The sequence below is a fragment of the Ranitomeya imitator genome, chromosome 1 (assembly GCF_032444005.1).
Source record: "Ranitomeya imitator isolate aRanImi1 chromosome 1, aRanImi1.pri, whole genome shotgun sequence".
NCBI classification, from domain to species: domain Eukaryota; kingdom Metazoa; phylum Chordata; class Amphibia; order Anura; family Dendrobatidae; genus Ranitomeya; species Ranitomeya imitator.
In genome coordinates this window covers 288448535-288472454 of record NC_091282.1, presented here as the reverse complement: position 1 = coordinate 288472454, position 23920 = coordinate 288448535, and the positions used below count along the sequence as shown (strand labels likewise).

At 43.1% G+C, this 23920-nt stretch overlaps 1 protein-coding gene across 5 annotated transcripts in view; it reads left to right on the top strand.

Moving 5' to 3' along the window:
* The window catches only part of TANGO2 (transport and golgi organization 2 homolog), a 532848-nt gene that overhangs the window by 171546 nt on the left and 337382 nt on the right, over positions 1 to 23920 (top strand). For 4 of the 5 annotated variants that reach the window (XM_069756162.1, XM_069756143.1, XM_069756153.1 and 1 more), the window contains exon 2: positions 17307 to 17444. The exons of the other annotated variant lie outside the window; for it this stretch is intronic. In XM_069756162.1, coding sequence (XP_069612263.1) covers positions 17389 to 17444 — 56 coding nt within the window. In that variant the 5' untranslated portion in view covers positions 17307 to 17388. The remainder of the gene's footprint in view (positions 1 to 17306; positions 17445 to 23920) is intronic. 5 annotated transcript variants of the gene reach the window in all.

Here is a 23920-nt window from a genome sequence, read left to right as displayed (position 1 = left end):
CATAGTTTGTAAGCTTGCGAGCAGGGCCCTCACTCCTCCTGGTATCTGTTTTGAACTGTATTTCTGTTATGCTGTAATGTCTATTGTCTGTACAAGTCCCCTCTATAATTTGTAAAGCGCTGCGGAATATGTTGGCGCTATATAAATAAAATTATTTTTATTATTTATTATTATTATAGGAATGTGCACACGTATTCTGGTCCTCTGCGGATTTTTCCGCAGCGGATTTCATAAATCCGCAGTGCTAAACCGCTGTGGATTTATCGCGGATTTACCGCATTTTTTCTGCGCATTTCACTGCGGTTTTACAACTGCGATTTTCTATTGGAGCAGTTGTAAAACCGCTGCGGAATCCGCAGAAAGAAGTGACATGCTGCGGAATGTAAACCCCTGCGTTTCCTTGCAGTTTTTCTGCAGCATGTGCACAGCGATTTTTGTTTCCCATAGGTTTACATTGAACTGTAAACTCATGGGAAACTGCTGCGGATCCGCAGCGTTTTCCGCAGCGTGTGCACATACCTTTAGAATTAGGCTATGTGCACACGGTGCGGATTTGGCTGCGTATCCGCAGCGGATTGGCCGCTGCGGATCCGCAGCAGAGTTCCATCAGGTTTACAGTACCATGTAAAACATATGGAAAACCAAATCCGCTGTGCCCATGGTGCGGAAAATACCGCGCAGAAACGCTGCGTTATATTTTCCGCAGCATGTCAATTCTTTGTGCGGATTCCGCAGCGTTTTACACCTGTTCCTCAATAGGAATCCGCAGGTGAAATCCGCACAAAAAACACTGGAAATCCGCGGTAAATCCGCAGGTAAAACGCAGTGCCTTTTACCCGTGGATTTTTCAAAAATGGTGCTGAAAAATCTCACACGAATCCGCAACGTGGGCACATAGCCTTAGGGTTGGGTTGGAATTAGGGTTGTGGTTAGGGTTAGGGGTGTGTTGGGGTTAGGGTTGTGGTTAGGTGTGTGTTGGGGTTAGGGTTGTGATTAGGGTTACGGATACAGTTGGGATTAGGGTTAGGGGTGTGTTGGGGTTAGTGTTGGAGTTAGAATTGAGGGGTTTCCACTGTTTAGGCACATCAGGGGGTCTCCAAACGCAACATGGCGCCACCATTGATTCCCGCCAATCTTGTATTCAAAAAGTCAAATGGTGCTCCCTCACTTCCGAGCCCTGACGTGTGCCCAAACAGTGGTATACCCCCACATATGGGGTACCAGCATACTCAGGACAAACTGCGCCACAATTACTGGGGTCCAATTTCTCCTGTTACCCTTGAGAAAATAAAAAATTGCTTGCTAAAACATCATTTTTGAGGAGAGAAAAATGATTTTTTATTTTCACGGCTCTGCGTTGTAAACGTCTGTGAAGCATTTGGGGGTTCAAAGTGCTCACCACATATCTAGATAAGTTCCTTGGGGGGTCTAGTTTACAAAATGGGGTCACTTGTGGGGGGTTTCTACTGTTTAGGCACACCAGGGGCTCTGCAAACGCAACGTGATGTCCACAGACCATTCCATCAAAGTCTGCATTTCAAAAGTCACTACTTCCCTTCTGAGCCCCGACGTGTGCCCAAACAGTGGTTTACCCCCACACATCGGGTATCAGTGTACTCAGGAGAAACTGGACAACAACTTTTGGGGTCCAATTTCTCCTGTAACCCTTGGGAAAATAAAAAATTCTGGGCTAAAAAATTATTTTTGAGGAAAGAAAACGTATTTATTATTTTCACTGCTCTGTGTTATAAACTTCTGTGAAGCACTTGAGGGTTCAAAGTGCTCACCTCACATCTAGATAAGTTCCTTTCGGGGTCTAGTTTCCAAAATGGGGTAACTTGTGGGGGATCTCCAATGTTTAGGCTACTGTTCAGCCACATCAGGGGCTCTGCAAACGCAACGTGACGCCCGCAGAGCATTCCATCAAAGTCTGCATTTTAAAACGTCACTACTTCACTTCCGAGCCCCAGCATGTGCCCAAACAGTGGTTTACCCCACACATGGGGTATCAGCATACTCAGGAGAAACTGGACAACAACTTTTGGGGTCAAATTTCTCCTGTTACCCTTGGGAAAATAAAAAATTGCGGGCTAAAAAATAATTTTTGAGAAAATAATTTTTTTTTTTTCATGGCTCTGCGTTATAAACTTCTGTGAAGCACTTGAGGGTTCAAAGTGCTCACCACACATCTAGATTAGTTCCTTTGGGGGTCTAGTTTCCAAAATGGGGTCATTTGTGGGGGATCTCCAATGTTTAGGCACACAGGGGCTCTCCAAACGTGACATGGTGTCCGCTAATGATTGGAGCTAATTTTCCATTTAAAAAGCCAAATGGCGTGCCTTCCCTTCTGAGCCCTGCCGTGCGCCCAAACAGTGGTTTACCCCCACATATGGGGTATCTGCGTACTCAGAACAAACTGGACAACAACATTTGTGGTCCAATTTCTCCTATTACCGTTGGCAAAATAGGAAATTCCAGGCTAAAAAATCATTTTTGAGGAAAGAAAAAATATTTTTTATTTTCATGGCTCTGCGTTATAAACTTCTGTGAAGCACCTGGGGGTTTAAAGTGCTCAGTATGTATCTAGATAAGTTCCTTGGGGGCTCTAGTTTCCAAAATGGGGTCACTTGTGGGGGAGCTCCAATGCATAGGCACACAGGGGCTGTCCAAACGCGACATGGTGTCCGCTAACAATTGGAGCTAATTTTCCATTCAAAAAGTCAAAAGGCGCGCCTTCCCTTCCGAGCCCTGCCGTGTGCCCAAACAGTGGTTTACCCCACGTATGAGGTATCGGTGTACTCAGGAGAAATTGCCCAACAAATTTTAGGATCCATTTTATCCTGTTGCCCATGTGAAAATGAAAAAATTGAGGCTAAAAGATAAATTGGACAACAACTTTCGTGGTTCAGTTTCTCCTTTTACCATTGGGAAAATAAAAAAATTGTTGCTGAAACATCATTTTTGTGACTAAAAAGTTAAATGTTCATTTTTTCCTTCCATGTTGCTTCTGCTGCTGTGACGCACCTGAAGGGTTAATAAACTTCTGGAATGTGGTTTTGTGCACCTTGAGGGGTGCAGTTTTTAGGATGGTGTCACTTTTGGGTATTTTCAGCCATATAGACCCCTCAAACTGACTTCAAATGTGAGGTGGTCCCTAAAAAAATGGTTTTGTAAATTTCGTTGTAAAAATGAGAAATCGCTGGTCAAATTTTAACCCTTATAACTTCCTAGCAAAAAAAAAATTTTGTTTCCAAAATTGTGCTGATGTAAATTAGACGTGTGGGAAATGTTATTTATTAACTATTTTGTGTCACATATCTCTCTGGTTTAACAGAATGAAAATTCAAAATGTGAAAATTGCAAAATTTTAAAAATTTTCGCCAAATTTCCGTTTTTAGCACAAATAAACACAGAATTTATTGACCTAAATTTACCACTAACATGAAGCCCAATATGTCACGAGAAAACAATCTCAGAACCGCTAGGATCCGTTGAAGCGTTCCTGAGTTATTACCTCATAAAGGGACACTTGTCAGAATTGCAAAAAATGGCAAGGTCTTTAAGGTCAAAATAGGCTGGGTCATGAAGGGGTTAAAGGGAACCTGTCACCTCGTTTTTTCAGACCAGCCTGATTGACAGGCGAAAACGGCGACTTTTGTAAGGTATTTCGGCAGCATAGGTGGGGAATCAGGGGACAAAAAATACCCTATTGTAAAGCACAGCTCAGGCCCTATTTAACGGTATTTTTATCTCATACTGAAAAAACGGGGTGACAGGTTCCCTTTAATTCCACAGCGCTGCCATTAATTCCACAGTGCTTTACAGACCTTATGAAAAAGATGACTGTACATATGTGGTAGTCACCTAGTTAATCTTGTAAAGGCAAGAAAACCCATAGAACTGGGGAGGAACCTTTATTACATTTTATTACATACCCGACTGTATTTCTCCTGTCTCTAAGGCTGCCGTCACACTAGCAGTATTTGGTCAGTATTTTACATCAGTATTTGTAAGCCAAAACCAGGAGTGGGACAAATAGAGGAAAAGTATAATAGAAACATATGCACCACTTCTGTATTTATCACCCACTCCTGGTTTTGGCTTACAAATACTGATGGAAAATACTGACCAAATACTGTTAGTGTGACGGCAGCCTAAGAGTCTAAGGGAATGTACTACGCATGATGTTTTTTTCTCAGGCTGATTCCACTGGAAAAAGCGCTAGAAAAAATGAGCGTACAGCAATGTCAAAATGACTCATATCACTTCTTTTACCGCTTCAGGGTTAGGAAATTTAGGAGGTGTTCAAAGAGGTAACATGTTCATTCTTCGGGTAGCCTCCCGCTCTCTTTATAGAAGGGATGGGACAAAGATGCTGGCGTCGGAGCCACCAAGAAAACAACTAAAAAACTGCCGGCAGAACCACTTCAGAAAAAAAGACGCCTGCTTTTTCCTGAAGTGGTTTTGTGATGGGAAGCTCCAGTGGGTATGCTATCGAAGTAAAAACGTCATGTTCAAATCCCCAAATGGATGTTTGAATCTAGCGTTTGGTTTACTAAAACCTGGTTCAGACATCCGTGTTGTACGCACAAGTTATATCCATTTTTTCACAGATAGAACACGTAACCATTGTAATTTATGGCGCTGTTCACATGTTCATGTGTTTCATGGCCCTTGTGTCCATGCAAAACACACGGAGACATGTCCATTTTCAGCAGCACGGATAACAAGGGCCAATATGTCTGAGTCAGTGAAAAACATGTACAGCATACAGATGGCATCAGTGTGCTGTCTGTTTTTTAACATTGCAAAGGATACACAAAGCTTTGTAATGTCTTTCTTTAACCATCTGTGAAAAATACTGATGGTAAACATGGACACACTGGTGACATACTGGTGACACACTGATGGTAAACACAGACACACTGATGGTAAACACAGACACACTGGTGACACTGATGGTAAACACGGACACTGATGGTAAACACGGACACTCTGATGGTAAACACAGACACTCTGATGGTAAACACAGACACACTGGTGACACACTGATGGTAAACGCGGACACGCTGATGACACACTGGTGACACACTGATGGTAAACACAGACACACTGATGGTAAACACACACACTGGTGACACACTGATGGTAAACGCGGACACGCTGATGACACACTGGTGACACACTGATGGTAAACACAGACACACTGATGGTAAACACAGACACACTGATGGTAAACACAGACACACTGAAGGTAAACACAGACACACTGAAGGTAAACACAGACACACTGATGACACTCTGATGGTAAATAACTCCTGCACACTACAAGTTCCAAATACGGTACATGAAATAGTTTATTATTGCATTTCCAAAATTATGCACTTTGTGGTGCGTCCAACACTCAGTATCCAAGCAATTCAGTGAATAAGGTATATAATTCAACGTTTCGGCTTATTTGAGCCTTTATCAAGAAATACCTATTGTGATGACATAAATAAATTGATTCAGTCTCAAGCAAATGTCCAATATCATATACAAAAAAGGAATGACGTATGCCAAATTAAACATACCGGTAATCAAAATAAACCTAATCAAAATGGCATATACGCATGTAAATACTCGTATTACATCCATCATTAGATTGGACATCAAACTCTATGTCAAATTTTTGTTACCCACTATCTCTAATGTAGTCTATGTGAAAATATAGAACAAAGCCATTCCAGGATAAATGTCCCCCATGACAGAAAAGGGATATATTGATTCCACAAGAGAAAAAGCATGTACATCGTGTCCTGCCTTAACCTGCGCTTTGTACCAGAGTAAAGAGTCCATATAAGATATATGTAAACTGATCCCGATAGTTCCACAAAAGAGAAAGAAACTTTAGATAAGAGAATATAGTACCTCATATACAGAGTGTATCCGGGTTATCCGAGTCCATGGTAAGATACCCTGTGACTGCATATGTGCCGCGTTATAACGGTGCAGTGCCCCGTATGAGTGAGATCTTCTGGGTGATCTGGAAAGGGTCATCGCGAAGTGCGCACGCGTGTGGGTCCATAATTTTGGAAATGCAATAATAAACTATTTCATTTATTTGGAACTTGTAGTGTGCCGGAGTTATTTTTCATATTGATACACGTTTTTCTCCTGAGCACCTCCTTTAGCAGTGAGCACCCCATATACATTTTTTGACACTGATGGTAAACACATTCACACGGACACACTGATGGTAAACACAGACACACCAATGACAAACATGGACACACTGGTGACACACTGATGGTAAACACGGACACACTATGACACACTGATGGTAAACACGGACACACTATGACACACTGATGGTAAACACGGACACACTATGACACACTGATGGTAAACACGGGCACACTATGACACACTGATGGTAAACATGGGCACACGGACACACTGATGACAAACACGGACACACTGATGACACACTGATGGTAAACACAGACACACTGATGACACACTGATGGTAAACGGGCACACTATGACAAACTATTTTAAACACAGACACACCAATGACACACTGAAGGTAAACACACACTGATGGTAAACACGGGCACACTATGACACACTGATGGTAAACACGGGCACAGTATGACACTGATGGGAAACATAGACACACTGATGGTAAACATGGGCACACTATGACACACTGATGGTAAACACTGGCACGCTATGACACACTGATGGTAAACGGACACACTGATGACACACTGGTGACACTGATGGTAAACACTGGCACACTGATTGTAAATGCTGACACACTGGTGACACTGATGGTAAACACGGACACACTATGACATACTGATGGTAAACATGGGCACACTATGACACACTGATGGTAAACATGGGCACACTGACGGTAAACACAGACACACTGATGGTAAACACGTAAACACAGACACACTGATGGTAAATATGGACCCACTGGTGACACACTGATGGTAAACACGGGCACACAATGACACACTGATGGTAAACACGGGCACACTATGACACACTGATGGTAAACACTGGCACACTATGACACACTGATAGTAAACACTGGCACACTATGACACACTGATGGTAAACACTGGCACACTATGACACACTGATGGTAAACACTGGCACACTATGACACACTGATGGTAAACACTGGCACACTATGACACACTGATGGTAAACACTGGCACACTATGACACACTGATGGTAAACGCTGGCACACTATGACACACTGATGGTAAACGCTGGCACACTATGACACACTGATGGTAAACGCTGGCACACTATGACACACTGATGGTAAACGCTGGCACACTATGACACACTGATGGTAAACGCTGGCACACTATGACACACTGATGGTAAACGCTGACACACTGGTGACACACTGATAATAAACACGGACACACTATGACACACTAATGGTAAGCATGGGCACACTATGACACACTGATGGTAAACACGGGCACACTATGACACACTTATGGTAAGCATAGGCACACTATGACACACTGATGGTAAACACGGGCACACTATGACACACTGATGGTAAACACGGGCACACTGATGATAGTGATGCAAAACACTAATGACATTCGTACCAATTTTTCACCTACATGTTAAGGGTGCGTTCACACTAGCGTATAAAAAATCTGTTCCATTGTCATCCAGAAATGTGGTACAATTTTTTTTTCTCTCTTGTCATACATATAATCCATTTTTTTTAAAATCAGCAGCTATTAATCATTTACAGGACCATTTACAATTTCCTATGCTACAGAATAATAGCGTATTCTTAAAAATCGGATGCCATTGGAAGTGCATTGAGCAGCAAGGTGGATTGCTGCTGAGGGGAAAAAGAAAAAAAAAACTCTTTAAATCTTCAGCTTAGCGAGTGTGAACGAGCTGAGTGTGACCTGAGCGTAAGTGCGAACGGCGGTAAGTGTGTGACTTGAGATTTAGTGATTTTGGAATCGGAGTTTCCAAGGGAGGAATTACTGAATTGCTATCTGTATTTTATTGATACTTTTCATTTATTTTTTATTTAACTTTTCTGTCTGGTGCAATCCCCATTAGGAAATGTGCTCCACTATTGTTAATGCCATCCAGTGCACATCTTGCCACATGTATACAAACCTTGAGCAGCCGGTCGAGGGTGCATACTGCTGTGCGAGATGTGAGCACGTTGTGCATTTGGAAGCCCAGATACTGGATCTAAATGTGAAGCTGGCAACACTGAGATCCATAGACAATATGGAAAGGAGTCTTCTGCTCACTGAGCAGACGCTCAATGGGATAGATGAGGGGGGGATGGTTGGATGGAGCTGCAGGACAGTGGAGCAGGAAGCTGGGTGACAAAAGGCCGGGTAGAGGGAAGAGTGCCAGGGAGGCTAGTCCTGATCTGGCACACCCCAATAAGTTTGCTAAATTGGCAGATGGGGGGAGGAGGGGGGGTGCCAGTACAGGGATAGCACCGCTGCAGCCAAGCATATCCTCTGAAAGCCGGAGGAGTGACTGCTACAGTAAGGAGGGAAATGGGAGAGCAGGGAAGACCAGACAGGTGCTGGTATTGGGGGATTCAATTATTAGGGGAACAGATAGGGCAATCTGTCACAAAGACAGGGATCGTCGAACGGTGTGCTGCCTACCTGGTGCTCGAGTCCGACACGTCGCTGATTGGGTTGACAGATTACTGGGAGGGGCTGGTGAGGACCCAGCGGGCATGGTGCACATTGGCACAAATGACAAAGTTAGAGGTAGGTGGAAGGTCCTTAAAGGGACCCTGTCACCCCCAAAATCGAGGGTGAGGTCACCCCACCGTCATTGGGGATTAGCTACAGCATTCTAGAATGCTGTAGATAAGCCCTCATGGAACTTAAAAGGGGCGGTCCCGCTGCTGGTCCAGTCCGATGGGTGTTGCGGTCCGGTCCAGCGCCTCCCATCTTCATCAGATGACGTCCTCTTCTTGTCTTCACACTGCGGCTCTGGCGCAGGCGTACTTTGCCCTGTTGAGGGCAGAGCAAAGTACTGCAGTGCTCCGGTGCCGGGCCTCTCTGACCTTTCCCAGCGCCTGCGCACTGCAGTACTTTGCGCTGCCCTCAACAGGGCAGACAAAGTACACCTGCGCCGGAGCCGCAGCGTGAAGACCAGAAGAGGACATCATCTGATGAAGATAGAAGGCGCCGGACTGCGACGCCCACCGGATTGGACCGCCCGCCCAGGTGAGTATAATATAACCTCTTTTTCTCATCTTTTAGGATACATCGGGGGCTTATCTACAGCATTACAGAATGCTGTAGATAAGCCCCTGATGTCGGTGGGCTTAGCTCATCTTGGATTTTAGGAGTGACGGGTTCCCTTTAAAAACGATTTCAGGGAATTAGGCTGCAAGCTGAAAGCAAGGACCTCCAACGTGGTATTTTCCGAAATACTGCCTGTACCACGTGCCACGCCAGAGAGGCAACGGGAGATTAGGGAGGTTAATAAGTGGCTTAAGAATTGGTGTAGGAAGGAGGGGTTTGGGTTCCTGCAGAACTGGGCCGACTTCTCAGTTGGCTACAGGCTCTACGCTAGGGACGGGCTGCATCTCAATGGGGAAGGTGCAGCTGTGCTGGGGGAGAAAATGGCTAGAAGGTTGGAGGAGTGTTTAAACTAGGGATTGGGGGGGAGGGTATTCAATTTATAGGAGGGGAAGATAGTGCAGATAGAGACCTGGGCACAAATAAGGACTTTGGGGGTGGCGGTGGCATGGGGGTGGGGTTAGAACAATTAATAATTTAAGAAAGAATAGAGGTGCAGAGAGATACATAAAGTGCATGTATACTAATGCCAGAAGCCTCGCCAACAAAATAGACGAATTAGAATTGTGTTGGAGCATAGTTATGACATGGTGGGGATATCTGAAACGTGGCTGGATGAGAGCCATGACTGGGCTGGTAACTTGCAGGGTTATAGTCTGTTCAGAAATGGCCGAATGGATAAGCGAGGGGGAGGTGTGTGTCTATATGTAAAATCATCCTTAAAACCCATCCTGCGTGATAATATAGGTGAATCTAAGGAAAATGTAGAGTCCCTGTGGGTGGAGATAAGGGCAGGGGGAAAAAATAATAAATTACTGATAGGGGTTTGTTATAAGTCTCCAAAATGGAAAGCAACGGAGATTATCCTCATAATGCAAATAGATGAAGCTGCGACTCAAGGAGAAGTCATTATTATCGGGGACTTCAACTACCCTGAAATAGATTGGGGAACAGAAACCTGCAGTTCCAGCAAAGGTAATCAGTTTTTGACAATTATGAGAGACAATTACCTTTCACAACTGGTTCAGGACCCAACAAGAAGGTGGGCACTGCTGGACCTAATATTAACCAACAGGCCAGACCGTATATCAAATATAATATATAATATATCACTTGGGGAATAGTGATCACAAAATAATAAGTTTTCATATATCCTTTAATAAGATGTGTAGTAGAGGGGTTACAAGGACACTAAACTTCAGGAGGGCAAATTTCCAACGGATGAGAGATGATCTTGGTGCAACTAATTGGGATGATATCCTGAGACATAAAAATACACAAAGAAAATGGGAGACATTTATTAGCATCCTGGATAGGACCTGTGCACAGTATATACCGTATGGGAATAAACATACTAGAAATAGGAGGAAACCAATATGGCTAAATAGAGCTGTAAGGTGCGCAATAAGTGACAAAAAGAAAGCATTTAGAGAATATAATATTTTCCTAATAAACTAATGTTTGGCTTTTGAAATCCAAGCCAAAGACTGAGAATATAAAGATATGCCTTATAAACCTTTGTTGTGTATTCCATGTTTGGGGGTCAGATCTCTTATCTGGATGTGTTTCCAATCTAACAGAAGAGATTCTGCTGACAAGTGTTAGGTTCATTTGTTGTTTTCATTTTCCTTTTATTTTGTCTTTAGCTTTCGTGCATCATTAAACTTTGTCTCTTTTTGGACTTTTTCTATGCATTGTAATTGTTACTATGAAGGAGTTGTTTGGTCACACGAGTATTGGTCACCGATATCTTAATAGCTCATCAAGCAGTGTTAAACAGCTAAAAAACATGCTGTGATTGCCCGTGTTCATCCCCTAATTTTCTGTGGCTGTCTAACAGCTGCAAAGCATGCGGCTGCAGGGACTTGAACATGCCACTCGAGCTTCCACGATACTCGGTGCATTCTTGTGTAATGAGCTCTTGAGCTCATCACTAGTCAATATCAATATCAGATCTGTGCAGGTCGGACACTAGGCACACAGACAGATCAGCTGTTATAAGTTCTGGAGGCAGAGCGGAGCTCCATTCAATGTGTAGAGGCTGCTGAAGAACTCTCATGCAAGGGGAAAGGAGCTATTCTACAGTAGTCGGTGGGGGCCACTACACGGTTGTTCTTCAGTACTCAGTAGAGGTTGCTATGCATTCAATATAGTTGTACATGTCATCTCCGTTCAATGTGTTTACATCCAGCTTATATCATCTGATCGGTAGGAGTGTTAGGTATTGGGCCAACATATATGCATCATCAGTATCTTGTGATTGGACAACTCCTTTTTAAAGGGAACCTGTCACCCCGTTTTTTCAGTATGAGATAAAAATACCGTTAAATAGGGCCTGAGCTGTGCGTTACAATAGTGTATTTTGTGTACCCTGATTCCCCACCTATGCTGCCGAAATACCTTACCAATGTCGCCGTTTTCGCCTGTCAATCAGGCTGGTCTGGTCAAATGGGCGTGTTGACATCGCTGTTTCTTCCCCCAGATCTTGCTCATCTTTCCGTTGGTGACGTAGTGGTTTGTGCATGCCCAACTGCCTAATCCACTGCGCAGGTGAAGAAAAAGAGCGCGATCTGCGCTATTCCCCTGGTTATCGGTGGGGGCGGCCACCTTCCTGAGGCTGCGTGTGCACAGATGGAGTGCACTGCTGCCCAGGGCTTCAGGAAAATGGCCGCGGGATGCCGCGCATGTGCAGATGGAGATCGCGGCGGCCATTTTTCTGAAGCCGAGATGCGAACTCGGCTTCAGAAAAATGGCCACCGCGATCTCCATCTGCGCACGCGCGGCATCCCGCGGCCATTTTCCTGAAGCCCCGGGCAGCAGAGCACTCCATCTGCGCACGCGCAGCCTCAGGAAGATGGCCGCCCCCACCGATAACCAGGGGAATAGCGCAGATCGCGCTCTTTTTCTTCACCTGCGCAGTGGATTAGGCAGTTGGGCATGCGCAAATCACTACGCCACCAACAGAAAGATGAGCAAGATCTGGGGGAAAAAACAGCGATGTCACCACACCCATTTGACCGGACCAGCCTGATTGACAGGCGAAAACGGCAACTTTGTTACGGTATTTCGGCAGCATAGGTGGGGAATCAGGGTACACAAAATACACTATTGTAAAGCACAGCTCAGGCCCTATTTAACGGTATTTTTATCTCATACTGAAAAAACGGGGTGACAGGTTCCCTTTAATGAGCCTTTTGTCTTAAGAGGTAAATTTCTAGCTAATAATGTCCTGTGGTCAGAGTAGTATCGGCAGTGATATCAACAGGCGCTTTCTCTTTCTATGTTGTGGAAGGAGTGAGGGAATGAGAAGCAAGATAGCATGCATAAAGGGTTTGTCTGGAACCACAGGTCAATTTCAAAATAACCATCTATTTAATAATCTAGCCACTTTTCTAATGTACTTCAATGAAAACTTTTCTTCTGTTCTATCTGTACTCTAACTTTGTCTTTTTTTTACTTCTGATGATGTCTCATTTGAGCTTCGAGCATGCACTGGGGACTCTCACACAGGATGTCAAGGGGGCTGGGGCTGTGGTCACTGCCCCAGCTACTGTCCCCACCCTGAGATGAAGTGTCATTAGGCTAGTCCCTCCTTTCCTGAGCATGGGCAGGTTGTCAATTCCGACTTAGTGCTGTCAGCAGGGAAAGCATACTAAGCATATCTTCCTTTTAAATGCACATCGGCATTGTGCTTCTTTGGTCTAAAGAGAAGTGATGAGCCAGTAAGAGTGTTCACTTTTAGTTCCTACAGATATAAGAGAACAAAGCAGCAAGCGCAGAGAACAAAGACCAGCCTAGCCCCCAAAACAGATGTCACTGATGACAGGTTACCTTTAAATAGACATTTAGTGTGAAATTGACCTTTGATTTCGGACAACCCCTTTAAATAAACAGTAACTGGTGATTGGTCCTCAGCTGTGCTGTATCTATAAAATGGCAGAAAATGATGGCAGCTTCTTCCTAGGAAGAAGGAAGCACACAGTTTTTTCTTTTTCACCGGAGATGCACTTTTCTGTTCCTGATTGTTTTGATTCCAATGGCAGGTCCTCAGGTTTGTCCCTTTGCCTCGTTAGCATTTATACCTGGGAGAAGCCCTCTATAGCACCGACTGTCTCTTGTGTGGTGCCAGGTCACCAGGTAGACATACTTTACACTGCTGCGTTCTAAATATATTTTCATATAATTTATAGGAATTTGGAATTATGGAATGGGACTTTCTTACCTTGTGTGTAGCCCTATAAAAACCTATGATGCCTGTTAAGAGCTTAAATAAAGGGAAGAAATCCTGCTGAGACTTGGTTTTAGGAGACACCGATGTTAATCTAACTGAATGATGGCTCCAAAAAATTTCCTGCTGGTTCTGTGAATTGACGGAGCGGCTTCTTAGTTCAACATTATTTATTCTTCACAGCTATGATGGGGGAGATGTGCTTGCGCCTTGTTGATGTCTAGCTGTGACTATGCTGCCGCCGCACCTGCTGTCCGGTTTCTGCTGAGGTCTTGCTCTCATCCACGGTGTTATGTGCCTCAGGCTGTAAATCTGTAATGTTATTTGACTGTGGCTACTGCAGGTGGCAGGACGTTCAACTGCAAAAAGCTATGTCCTTGTCCCTAACTCACTTTTATCCTTGCGAAAGCAGAGGAATAGAAAGGCTTTCCATGTAGGACTATAATTACTAAGCCTAGGTTGTTATTTAATCAATTCCTGATTTCAAAGAAGTGCATTGTGGCTGCAAATTGAACATCTTTCAGTAGATAAAATTTGAAGACCTTTCTCCTCTACCCTAAGTGACCTATTATTACATTTTAATAAGTTCTGTGATGTAAATATTGCTTTTTCCATTTCATTTTTTTTCTTTCTCCCATTTTTGTCTTTAAATTTCAATATCTCATATCTGCCATGAAGTATATGCCCTTAATTTTTAACACAAACAGTCTCATTCCTCAATCTGTGCCTATTTAATCTCGCCAAAAGTAAATATGAGAACAAACAACAAAAATGAGAAATTATTTATGCTGTGTATTTCTGTAAAAAAAACAAAACAGTTTATTACAATTCCAGCAAATTGTATGGGATTTGTATAAATTTTATGTCCACTGTTTTGTTTTGTTTTTTTTACGCTGCAGAAATTGACCTGCAGTGCGATTTTGAGACTGACACAAATTTTGTTTTTCACAAGGTTTGCTGCATTAGGGTATGTGCACACGATGCGGAAAATGCTGCGGATCCGCAGCGTTTCCGCAGCTGCGGGTCCGCAGCAGTTTCCCATGAGTTTACATTACAGTGTAAACCTATGGGAAACAAAAAACGCTGTGCACATGCTGCGGAAAACAACGCGCTGAAAAGCAGCGGTTTACATTCCGCAGCATGTCACTTCTTTTTGCTGATTCCGCAGCGGTTTTACAGCTGCTCCTATAGAAAACCGCAGTTGTAAAACCGCAGTGAAATCTGCAGAAAAACCGCGGCAAATCCGCAATAAATCTGCAGCAAAAACGCAGCGTTTTTGCCCTGCAGATTTATCAAATCCACTGCGGAAAAATCCGCATTGGACCATTCTACGTGTGCACATACCCTTAGTGTTTTTTGACCTTTTAGATGTTCCTATGTTTGCTGAAGTAGAATTATAAGCATTTCAGAAGTCTACACTTTTTTATTGACAAATATATAAAGTTTAGACAAATACTTAATATTTACAGTGACGACCCTTATTTTTTAAAACCTTGGAAAATCGCCCTGGCAGGATAGATATCAGCTTCTGGGCTAAATCCTGACAATCCTTTCCTAATCAGTGCTTGGAGTTTATCACAATTTCTGTGTTTTTTGTTTGTTTTCCTGCATTTTGAGGATTGACCACAGGTTCTCAATGGGATTAAGATTTGGGGAGTTTTCTCAATTTCAAAATATTGTTCAACGAGCTCTTAGTTATCACTTTTGCTTTGTGACATGGAGCTCTGTCATGCTGAAAAAAGTATTATTCATCACCAAATTGTTCCTAGCACGTTGGCAGATGTTGTTCTTGGTGGATGTTTAGTTACCCTTATTTATTATTATTATTATTATTATTATTTATTATTATAGCGCCATTTATTCCATGGCGCTTTACATGTGAGGAGGGGTATACATAATAAAACAAGTACAATAATCTTGAAAAATACAAGTCACAACTGGTACAGGAGGAGAGAGGACCCTGCCCGCGAGGGCTCACAATCTACAATCTTATTTAAGTCAATGTTCTTCGGAAAACTTGTGAGTGAGCCCACGCGCTTGGATGAAAAGCAACCCCACACATGAATGGTCTCAGGATACTTTACTGTTGGCATGACACACGACTAATGGTATCGTTCATCCTTTCTTTTCTGCAGATGACCCAAACAGTCTAAAGGGGGCTTCATCAGAGAAAAGGATGAGCCTATACTACATAAATTCTAGGATGATTACATACAGTATAACATTAAGTTAGAAATGTGATTAAATTATAACTAACACTTTTTATTTTCAACATTAACATTTATTTTTTTCTGTATGATAATTCATAGTTGCTCAGTGGATAGCAATGTTGTCTTGCTGCACAAGGGCCCCGAGTGCATATGCAACCGTAGGCATCATCTGCATGTGTATATTTCAATTGGCTTCTCATAAAATTGTCTTTAGTTTGACAAATTACGGTATTTTTCGGACTATAAGACGCACCGGACCATAAAACGCACCCCAAATTTGGGGTGAAAATTGCAGAAAAAAAAATTTTTTTTATAAGATGGGGGTCCGTCTTACTGTCCGAATTTACAGTATCTTACCTGAGGGCTGGCGGTGGCAGAGCAGGGTCACAGAAGGCATGGTGTTGGCAGAGGTGCGGTGATGCGGTACGGCGTGCACCTGAGCAGGGTCCCTTCCTGCTTAGGTGGGCGATACCACGGCCTGGTGTCCATGGGGGGGTTGCAGCAGTGGTGTGGTGACGGCAGAGGTGCGGGGATAATGAGCGGTGTGGCGTGAGCAGGGTCCCTTCCACAGGTGAGGTGACGCAGCAGCCCGGTATCCAATGTGAGCAGCAGAGCCGGGTGAATCATGGCTTTCTCCGTGGCGGCGGCCATCTTCCTGAGGCCGCGTGTGTGCAGATGGAGTGCTCTGCTTCCCGGGGCTTCAGGAAAATGGCCGCCGCGATCTCCATCTGCGCACGCGCGGCCTCCCGCGCCATTTTCCTGAAGCCCCAGGAAGCAGAGCACTCCATCTGCGCACGCGCGGCCTCAGGAAGATGGCCGCCGCCACCGAGAAAGCCGTGATTCACCCGGCTCTGCTGCTCACATTGGATACCGGGCCGCTGCGTCACCTCACCTGTGGAAGGGACCCTGCATGCTCACGCCATACCGCTCACTGTGCCTCATCATCCCCGCACCTCTGTCGCCGACACACCACTGCCGGTAACCTGCATTCCAACTATAAGACGCACCCTCCCATTTTCCTCACATTTTTTTGGGGGGAAAAGTGCGTGTTATAGTCCGAAAAATACGGTAGATTGTGAATGCAATTGGAGACAAAGACTGGTGACAGTAGTGAAAATAACTGTACTGTGCTGCCAAATATGTTGGTGCGGTACTTACGTGTCATGATCATGCATGTTCATTACAAAATATAAGAACATAACGGAATATTAGTTTTATCTTTTATGAACAAATTGCAGTGTTAGTGTCTCTTGTAGGATTTATTATTCAACTACCAGTGTCTCTTGTGCAAAAGTACAGTATTAAATTCACATTTAAGTGACGTTTGAAGCAGTAGCGATGTGTTGGTGTGATCTAGATAAACGCAGTTCATTAAGACCAATGTGCCTTCGGTGTCCTGTTGGGTTTATAATTGAGTGCTGCTAATGGGAACAGTGGGAAATGTAAACCTCCGCTTTCAGTAGTAGGTGGTAATGTTTAAAAATGAAAGTATTTTAGTCTTTATTACTTTATTTTTGCATATTCTATTCTTATTTTGTCTGCAGGCAACTGAGTAATCATCTATGAAACAGTGATCAGCCCGTACAGTGACATATTAAGACATCTGTGTCCAACTAGAAACGCCTCATGTGCATCATTTTTTTCAAGTTTGATCCCCGTCCAGTCTCCAAAAATGCTTACAGGTACATAAATCTTTCAGCCGAGACACCAAAATGAAGTATGGCTGGGTCATTTAGAAATGATTTGCAATTTGTTGGCTGCAGTAGTGATCCTACACTGGCAGTTCAATGCTACTTTGTGTTGTGATTTAAACCTGTTATGTAAAACAATGGTATAGACCTGTAGATATAGGTTTAGTCTGCAGGTTAATAGCACTCTGACATTATGCGTCCGCCGCAAAATTTCGACATAATTTCACACAAAACCCCCCAAAATGGGCTGGACAATATGGTTGGCACCTTTCCAAAAATGTGGGTAAATAACTTTGTTTCAAGCATGTGATGTTCATGCAATCTCACCCCCGGCAAGTAGCAGGTGTGGACAATATGAAAATCATACCTGGGCTAGATAAAAAGGTGAGAAGTTGGCTCAATCTTTGCATTGTGTGTCTGTGTGTGCCACACTAAGCATGGAGAACAGAAAGAGAAGAGAACTATCTGAGGACTTGAGAACCAAAATTGTTGAAAAATATCAACAATGTCAAGGTTACAAGTCCATCTCCAGAGATCTTGGTGTTCATTTATCCACGGTGCGCAACATAATCAAGTAGTTTACAACCCATTGCACTGTAGTTAATCACCCTGAACTTGGATGGTAGAGAAAAATTATGGAAGATTGCAATGCAGGATAGTCCGGATGGTGGCTAAGCAGCCCCAATCAAGTTTCAAAGAAATTCAATATGTCCTGCAGGCTCATATTTATGTGAATAAGCCAAAATCCTTCTGGGAAAGCTTCTTGTAGACAGGTGAGACCAAGATAGAGTTTTTTTGTAAAGTACATCATTCTGCTGTTTACCGAAAATGGAATGAGGCCTACGAAGAAAAAAAAATCACAATACCTACAGTCAAATATGGTAGAGATTCAAAGATGTTTAGGAGTTGTTTTGCTGCCTCTGGCACTGGGTGTCTTTACAGTGTGCAAGGCATCATGAAATCTGAAGATTACCGAAGGATTTTGGGTCGCAATGTAGTGCCCAGTGTCAGAAAGCTGGGAATGCAACCTGGATCATAGGTTTTCCAGCAGGACAATGACCCGAAAAGTTCTTCAAGAAGCATGCAGACATTGATGGAAGCAAAGCGCTGGAGAGTTCTGACATGGCCAGCAATAAGTCAGGATTTAAATTCCATTGAACACCTGTTTGAAGATCTTAAAATTGCTGTTGGGAGAAGGCACCCTTCAACTATGAGAGACCTTGAGCTGTTTGCAAAAGAGTGGCCCAAAATTCCAATTGAGAGATGTAAAAAACTTGTTGATGGTTATAGGAAGCAATTGTTTGCAATTATTTATTCCAAAGTAACATAGTAACATAGTTAGTAAGGCCGAAAAAAGACATTTGTCCATCCAGTTCAGCCTATATTCCATCATAATAAATCCCCAGATCTACGTCCTTCTACAGAACCTAATTGTATGATACAATATTGTTCTGCTCCAGGAAGACATCCAGGCCTCTCTTGAACCCCTCGACTGAGTTCGCCATCACCACCTCCTCAGGCAAGCAATTCCAGATTCTCACTGCCCTAACAGTAAAGAATCCTCTTCTATGTTGGTGGAAAAACCTTCTCTCCTCCAGACGCAAAGAATGCCCCCTTGTGCCCCGTCACCTTCCTTGGTATAAACAGATCCTCAGCGAGATATTTGTATTGTCCCCTTATATACTTATACATGGTTATTAGATCGCCCCTCAGTCGTCTTTTTTCTAGACTAAATAATCCTAATTTCGCTAATCTATCTGGGTATTGCAGTTCTCCCATCCCCTTTATTAATTTTGTTGCCCTCCTTTGTACTCTCTCTAGTTCCATTATATCCTTCCTGAGCACCGGTGCCCAAAACTGGACACAGTACTCCATGTGCGGTCTAACTAGGGATTTGTACAGAGGCAGTATAATGCTCTCATCATGTGTATCCAGACCTCTTTTAATGCACCCCATGATCCTGTTTGCCTTGGCAGCTGCTGCCTGGCACTGGCTGCTCCAGGTAAGTTTATCATTAACTAGGATCCCCAAGTCCTTCTCCCTGTCAGATTTACCCAGTGGTTTCCCATTCAGTGTGTAATGGTGACATTGATTCCTTCTTCCCATGTGTATAACCTTACATTTATCATTGTTAAACCTCATCTGCCACCTTTCAGCCCAAGTTTCCAACTTATCCAGATCCATCTGTAGCAGAATACTATCTTCTCTTGTATTAACTGCTTTACATAGTTTTGTATCATCTGCAAATATCGATATTTTACTGTCTAAACCTTCTACCAGATCATTAATGAATATGTTGAAGAGAACAGGTCCCAATACTGACCCCTGCGGTACCCCACTGGTCACAGCGACCCAGTTAGAGACTATACCATTTATAACCACCCTCTGCTTTCTATCACTAAGCCAGGGTGATAGAAAGGGTGTGCAACTAAATATTAAGTTGAGGGTGCCAACAATTTTGTTCGGCCAATTTGCGGGTTTTGTCTCAAGTTATGTCCAATTTTCCCTTTTTATGCTGTTTTTTTGTGTTGTTCAAATACAAAGGAAATAAACCTGTTTATAACAAAACGTGTAATTGCTATAATTTTCCGGGAGAAATATCTAATTTTCTGGAACAATTTCAAGGGTTGCAGCACTTTTGGCCATAACTGTATCCACAGGTTAATAATGTTGTTTTACATGACAGGTTGCCTTTAAAATTGGACTGTACATTTAAAAAAAAAAAAAAAAAAGCATAAATCAATAGTACAGGCAAATATAAGAAACTTTGTAATATATGTAGTCAGAGAAATCTGCTTCCTTTCCGAATTATGAAACAATTCTTCCCCTATTCTGAAATAAACAGCCCAAACCCCATCTTGCTTAGAATGTACGGACTGAAGGCTCACCGTGTCTCCCCTTATTATACTATTGAGAGGAGTAGGGAGAAGAAATAGGCAGATGTAGAAATTGAAAGAACTAGGTGAGTTTTCTGGCAAGTCTTTTACCTCACCCTAAAGCTAATACAAATCTAAACGGATCAGCACTAATGAATAATAACCTTCATTCTGCTGCAGCTTGTATCTGTGTGCTAAAAATAAAAGAATTCCAGGAATCCCTCTCTGTGTGCTGAGATGTATATGGCAGAGGTGATAACAGCTAGTCTCTTTACTCCGCTTCCAGTGAATTTCAATTAGAGCTCATTCAAAGAGGAAATATGGTGAAAAATAAAGGTTACATGTCATATCATGGCTACATAGTGTAACTTAATATGTACACTAAAAAAGGTGGACGTTTCCCTCCAAAAATATTAAAGGGGAAGTCCTACACCCCTATTGGGTTCCGATATTAATTAATGTTGAACTTGACTATTATTGATTAATATACAAATATTATGGATACCTTAATTTTCTGTTCCTTATACTACATAGTGTACTAACTCAGACAAAACCGTGTATCACTAATAGTAAAGAATATTTATTATACACCTAAGTCTACAGTCTGTTACATGCATATATACCATGGTGTGAAAGATTTTGACCCCCCCCCCCCCTTCCTGATTTGCTATTCTTCTGCATGTTTGTCACACTTAAATGTTTCATATTACCAAACAAATAAAGATAACACAAGTAAACACAAAATGCAGTTTTAAAATGAAGGTACAGTGGGGGAAGTAAGTATTTGATCCCTTACTGATTTTGTAAGTTTGCCCAATGACAAAGACATGAATAGTCTATAATTTTAAGGGTAGGTTAATTTTAACATTGAGAGAATATCAAAAATAAAATCCAGAAAATCACATTGTATATATTATATACATTTATTTGCATTTTGCAGTGAGAAATAAGTATTTGATCCTTTACCAACCATTAAGAGTTCTGGCTCCTACAGGCCAGTTAAGACGCTTCTAATCAAGTTGTTACCTGCATTAAAGACAGCTGTCTTACATGGTCTCCTTTTATAAAAGACTCCTGTCCACAGAATTAATCAGTCAGACTCTAACCTCTACAACAGTGTTCCCCAACTCCAGTCCTCAAGAGCCATCTACAGGTCGTGTTTTTAGGATTTCCTTAGTATGGCCCAGGTGATGGAATTGTTGTCTGTCTAGGTTATGGAGCTCTCACCTGGGCATTACTAAGGAAATCCTGAAAACATGACCCGTTGGTGGCTCTTGAGCACCGAACTTAGGGAACACTGCTCTACAACATGGACAAAACCAAATAGCTTTCTAAGGATGTCAGGGACAAGATCATAGACCTGCACAAAGCTGGAATGGGCTACAAAACCATAAGTAAGACGCTGGGTGAAAAGGAGACAATTGTTGGTGCAATAGTAAGAAAATGGAAGAAATACAAAATGACTGTCATTCGACATCGATCTGGGGCACCTTGCAAAATCTCACCTCGTGGGTTATCTAAGATTATAAGGAAGGTGAGAGATCAGCCTTAAACTACACGAGGGGAACTTGTTAATGATCTCAATGTAGCTGGGACCACAGTCACCAAGAAAAACCATTCGTAACACATTACACCGTAAAGGTTTAAAATCCTGCAGTGCCCGCAAGGTCCCCCTTCCCTGGATGATTCTTTGAGTGATTGAGAGAAGGTGCTGTGGTCAGATCAGACAAAATTTGAGGTTTTTGACATTAACTTAACTCGCCGTGTATGGAGTGTCGTAGCTGTTTTCGTTCTGGCCCAAAGTCAGATATGCCGGATTACTAGTGAGGCCGAATTAAGAGATTTGGCCCACAGATAACAAGCGCTCAGAGAAAAGATTGCACACGGATTGTGAGCAAATCACTTCTAGTTTATTCACACAAGAAGCAGTATTTTATGCCACTTACAGCAATGTAACTCATGAAGCCCCCTGTTACCCAGTTCTTGATAATCTTTATTTGCCATGTACCCAAAACATGTTCTAGTTGACTCTTGAAAACATCTCATATGAGATAAGTATAAAATCCTTGAATTGGAGATTATAAGGCTACAACAATATATGAACAAATTCTAGCAAAAGGAAAAGCATTAATCCTTCTATTTCAATTTCCCCCTTTTCCCTTTTGTAAATGGTATGCCCTTTTGCCACAAGGCCAGTTGGCGTCCAGAAAGGAGCTACTGTCTCATGGGTCTAGTACCCATAAGGGGGCTTCCTCCCTGCTTCACCCATCCACCCTCAGTGCGAACACTCACTTCTCTCATCAGCAGTGGTTATCTGGGGCGTGTGATTCACTATGGAAGGTTCAGCCTTAGATTCTTTTTTTACACATACACTATTCAATAGCTTAGGTAATACATATATCAAATGCTTTTATGGCTAAGTAGAGCAATAAACGAAACAATAAAATCTGCATGCAAGTCTGTACAATACCAGAAATCCATCCTGCTAGGCTACTAAACCAGTTGGCTGGATTTAAAAAGGAGAATGTGTTCCCCCACCAGCAGTCTCTTGGCACTGTGTTGCTTTAGCCATTGGTCTCTTAAGTTCACCAATTTTGTCTATACTGGCCCTGACCTGGAGATTACCAATGGGGTCAATATACACTGCTCAAAAAAATAAAGGGAACACTTATACAACAGAATATAACTCCCAAGTAAATCAAACTTCTGTGAAATCAAACTGTCCACTTAGGAAGCAACACTGTTTGACTGTGTCTATCAGCGTAGTGTCCAGAGGCTGGAGGAGCTACCAGGAGACAGGCCAGTACACCAGGAGACGTGGAGGGGGCCGTAGGAGGGCAACAACCCAGCAGCAGGACCGCTACCTCAGCCTTTGTGCATGGAGGAACAAGACGAGCACTGCCAGAGCCCTGCAAAATGACCTCCAGCAGGCCACAAATGTGCATGTGTCTGCACAAACTGTTAGAAACCGACTCCATGAGGATGGTCTGAGTGCCCAACGTCCACAGATGGGGGTTGTGCTCTAAGCCCAACACCGTGCAGGATGCTTGGCATTTGCCACAGAACACCAGGATTGGCAAATTCGCCACTGGCGCCCTGTGCTCTTCACAGATGAAAGCAGGTTCACACTGAGCCCATGTGACAGTCTAGAGACTCCATGGAGAGCGATCTGCTACCTGCATCATCCTTCAGCATGACCAGTTTGGCAGTGGGTCAGTAATGATGTGGGGTGGCATTTCTTTGGAAGGCCGCACAGCCCTCCATGTGCTTGCCAGAGGTAGCCTTACTGCCATTAGGTACCGAGATGAGATCCTTAGATCCCTTATGAGACCATATACTGGTGTAGTTGGCCCTGGGTTCCTCCTAATGCTGGACAATGCCAGACCTCATGTGGCTAGAGGGTATCAGCAGTTCTTACAAGATGAAGGCTTTGAAGCTATGGACTGGCCCGCCCGTTCCCCAGACCTGAATCCGATTGAACATATATGGGACATCATGTCTCGCACCATCCACCAATGTCACGTTGCACCACAGACTGTCCAGGAGTTTTCGGATGCTTTAGTGCAGGTCTGGGAGGAGATCACTCAGGAG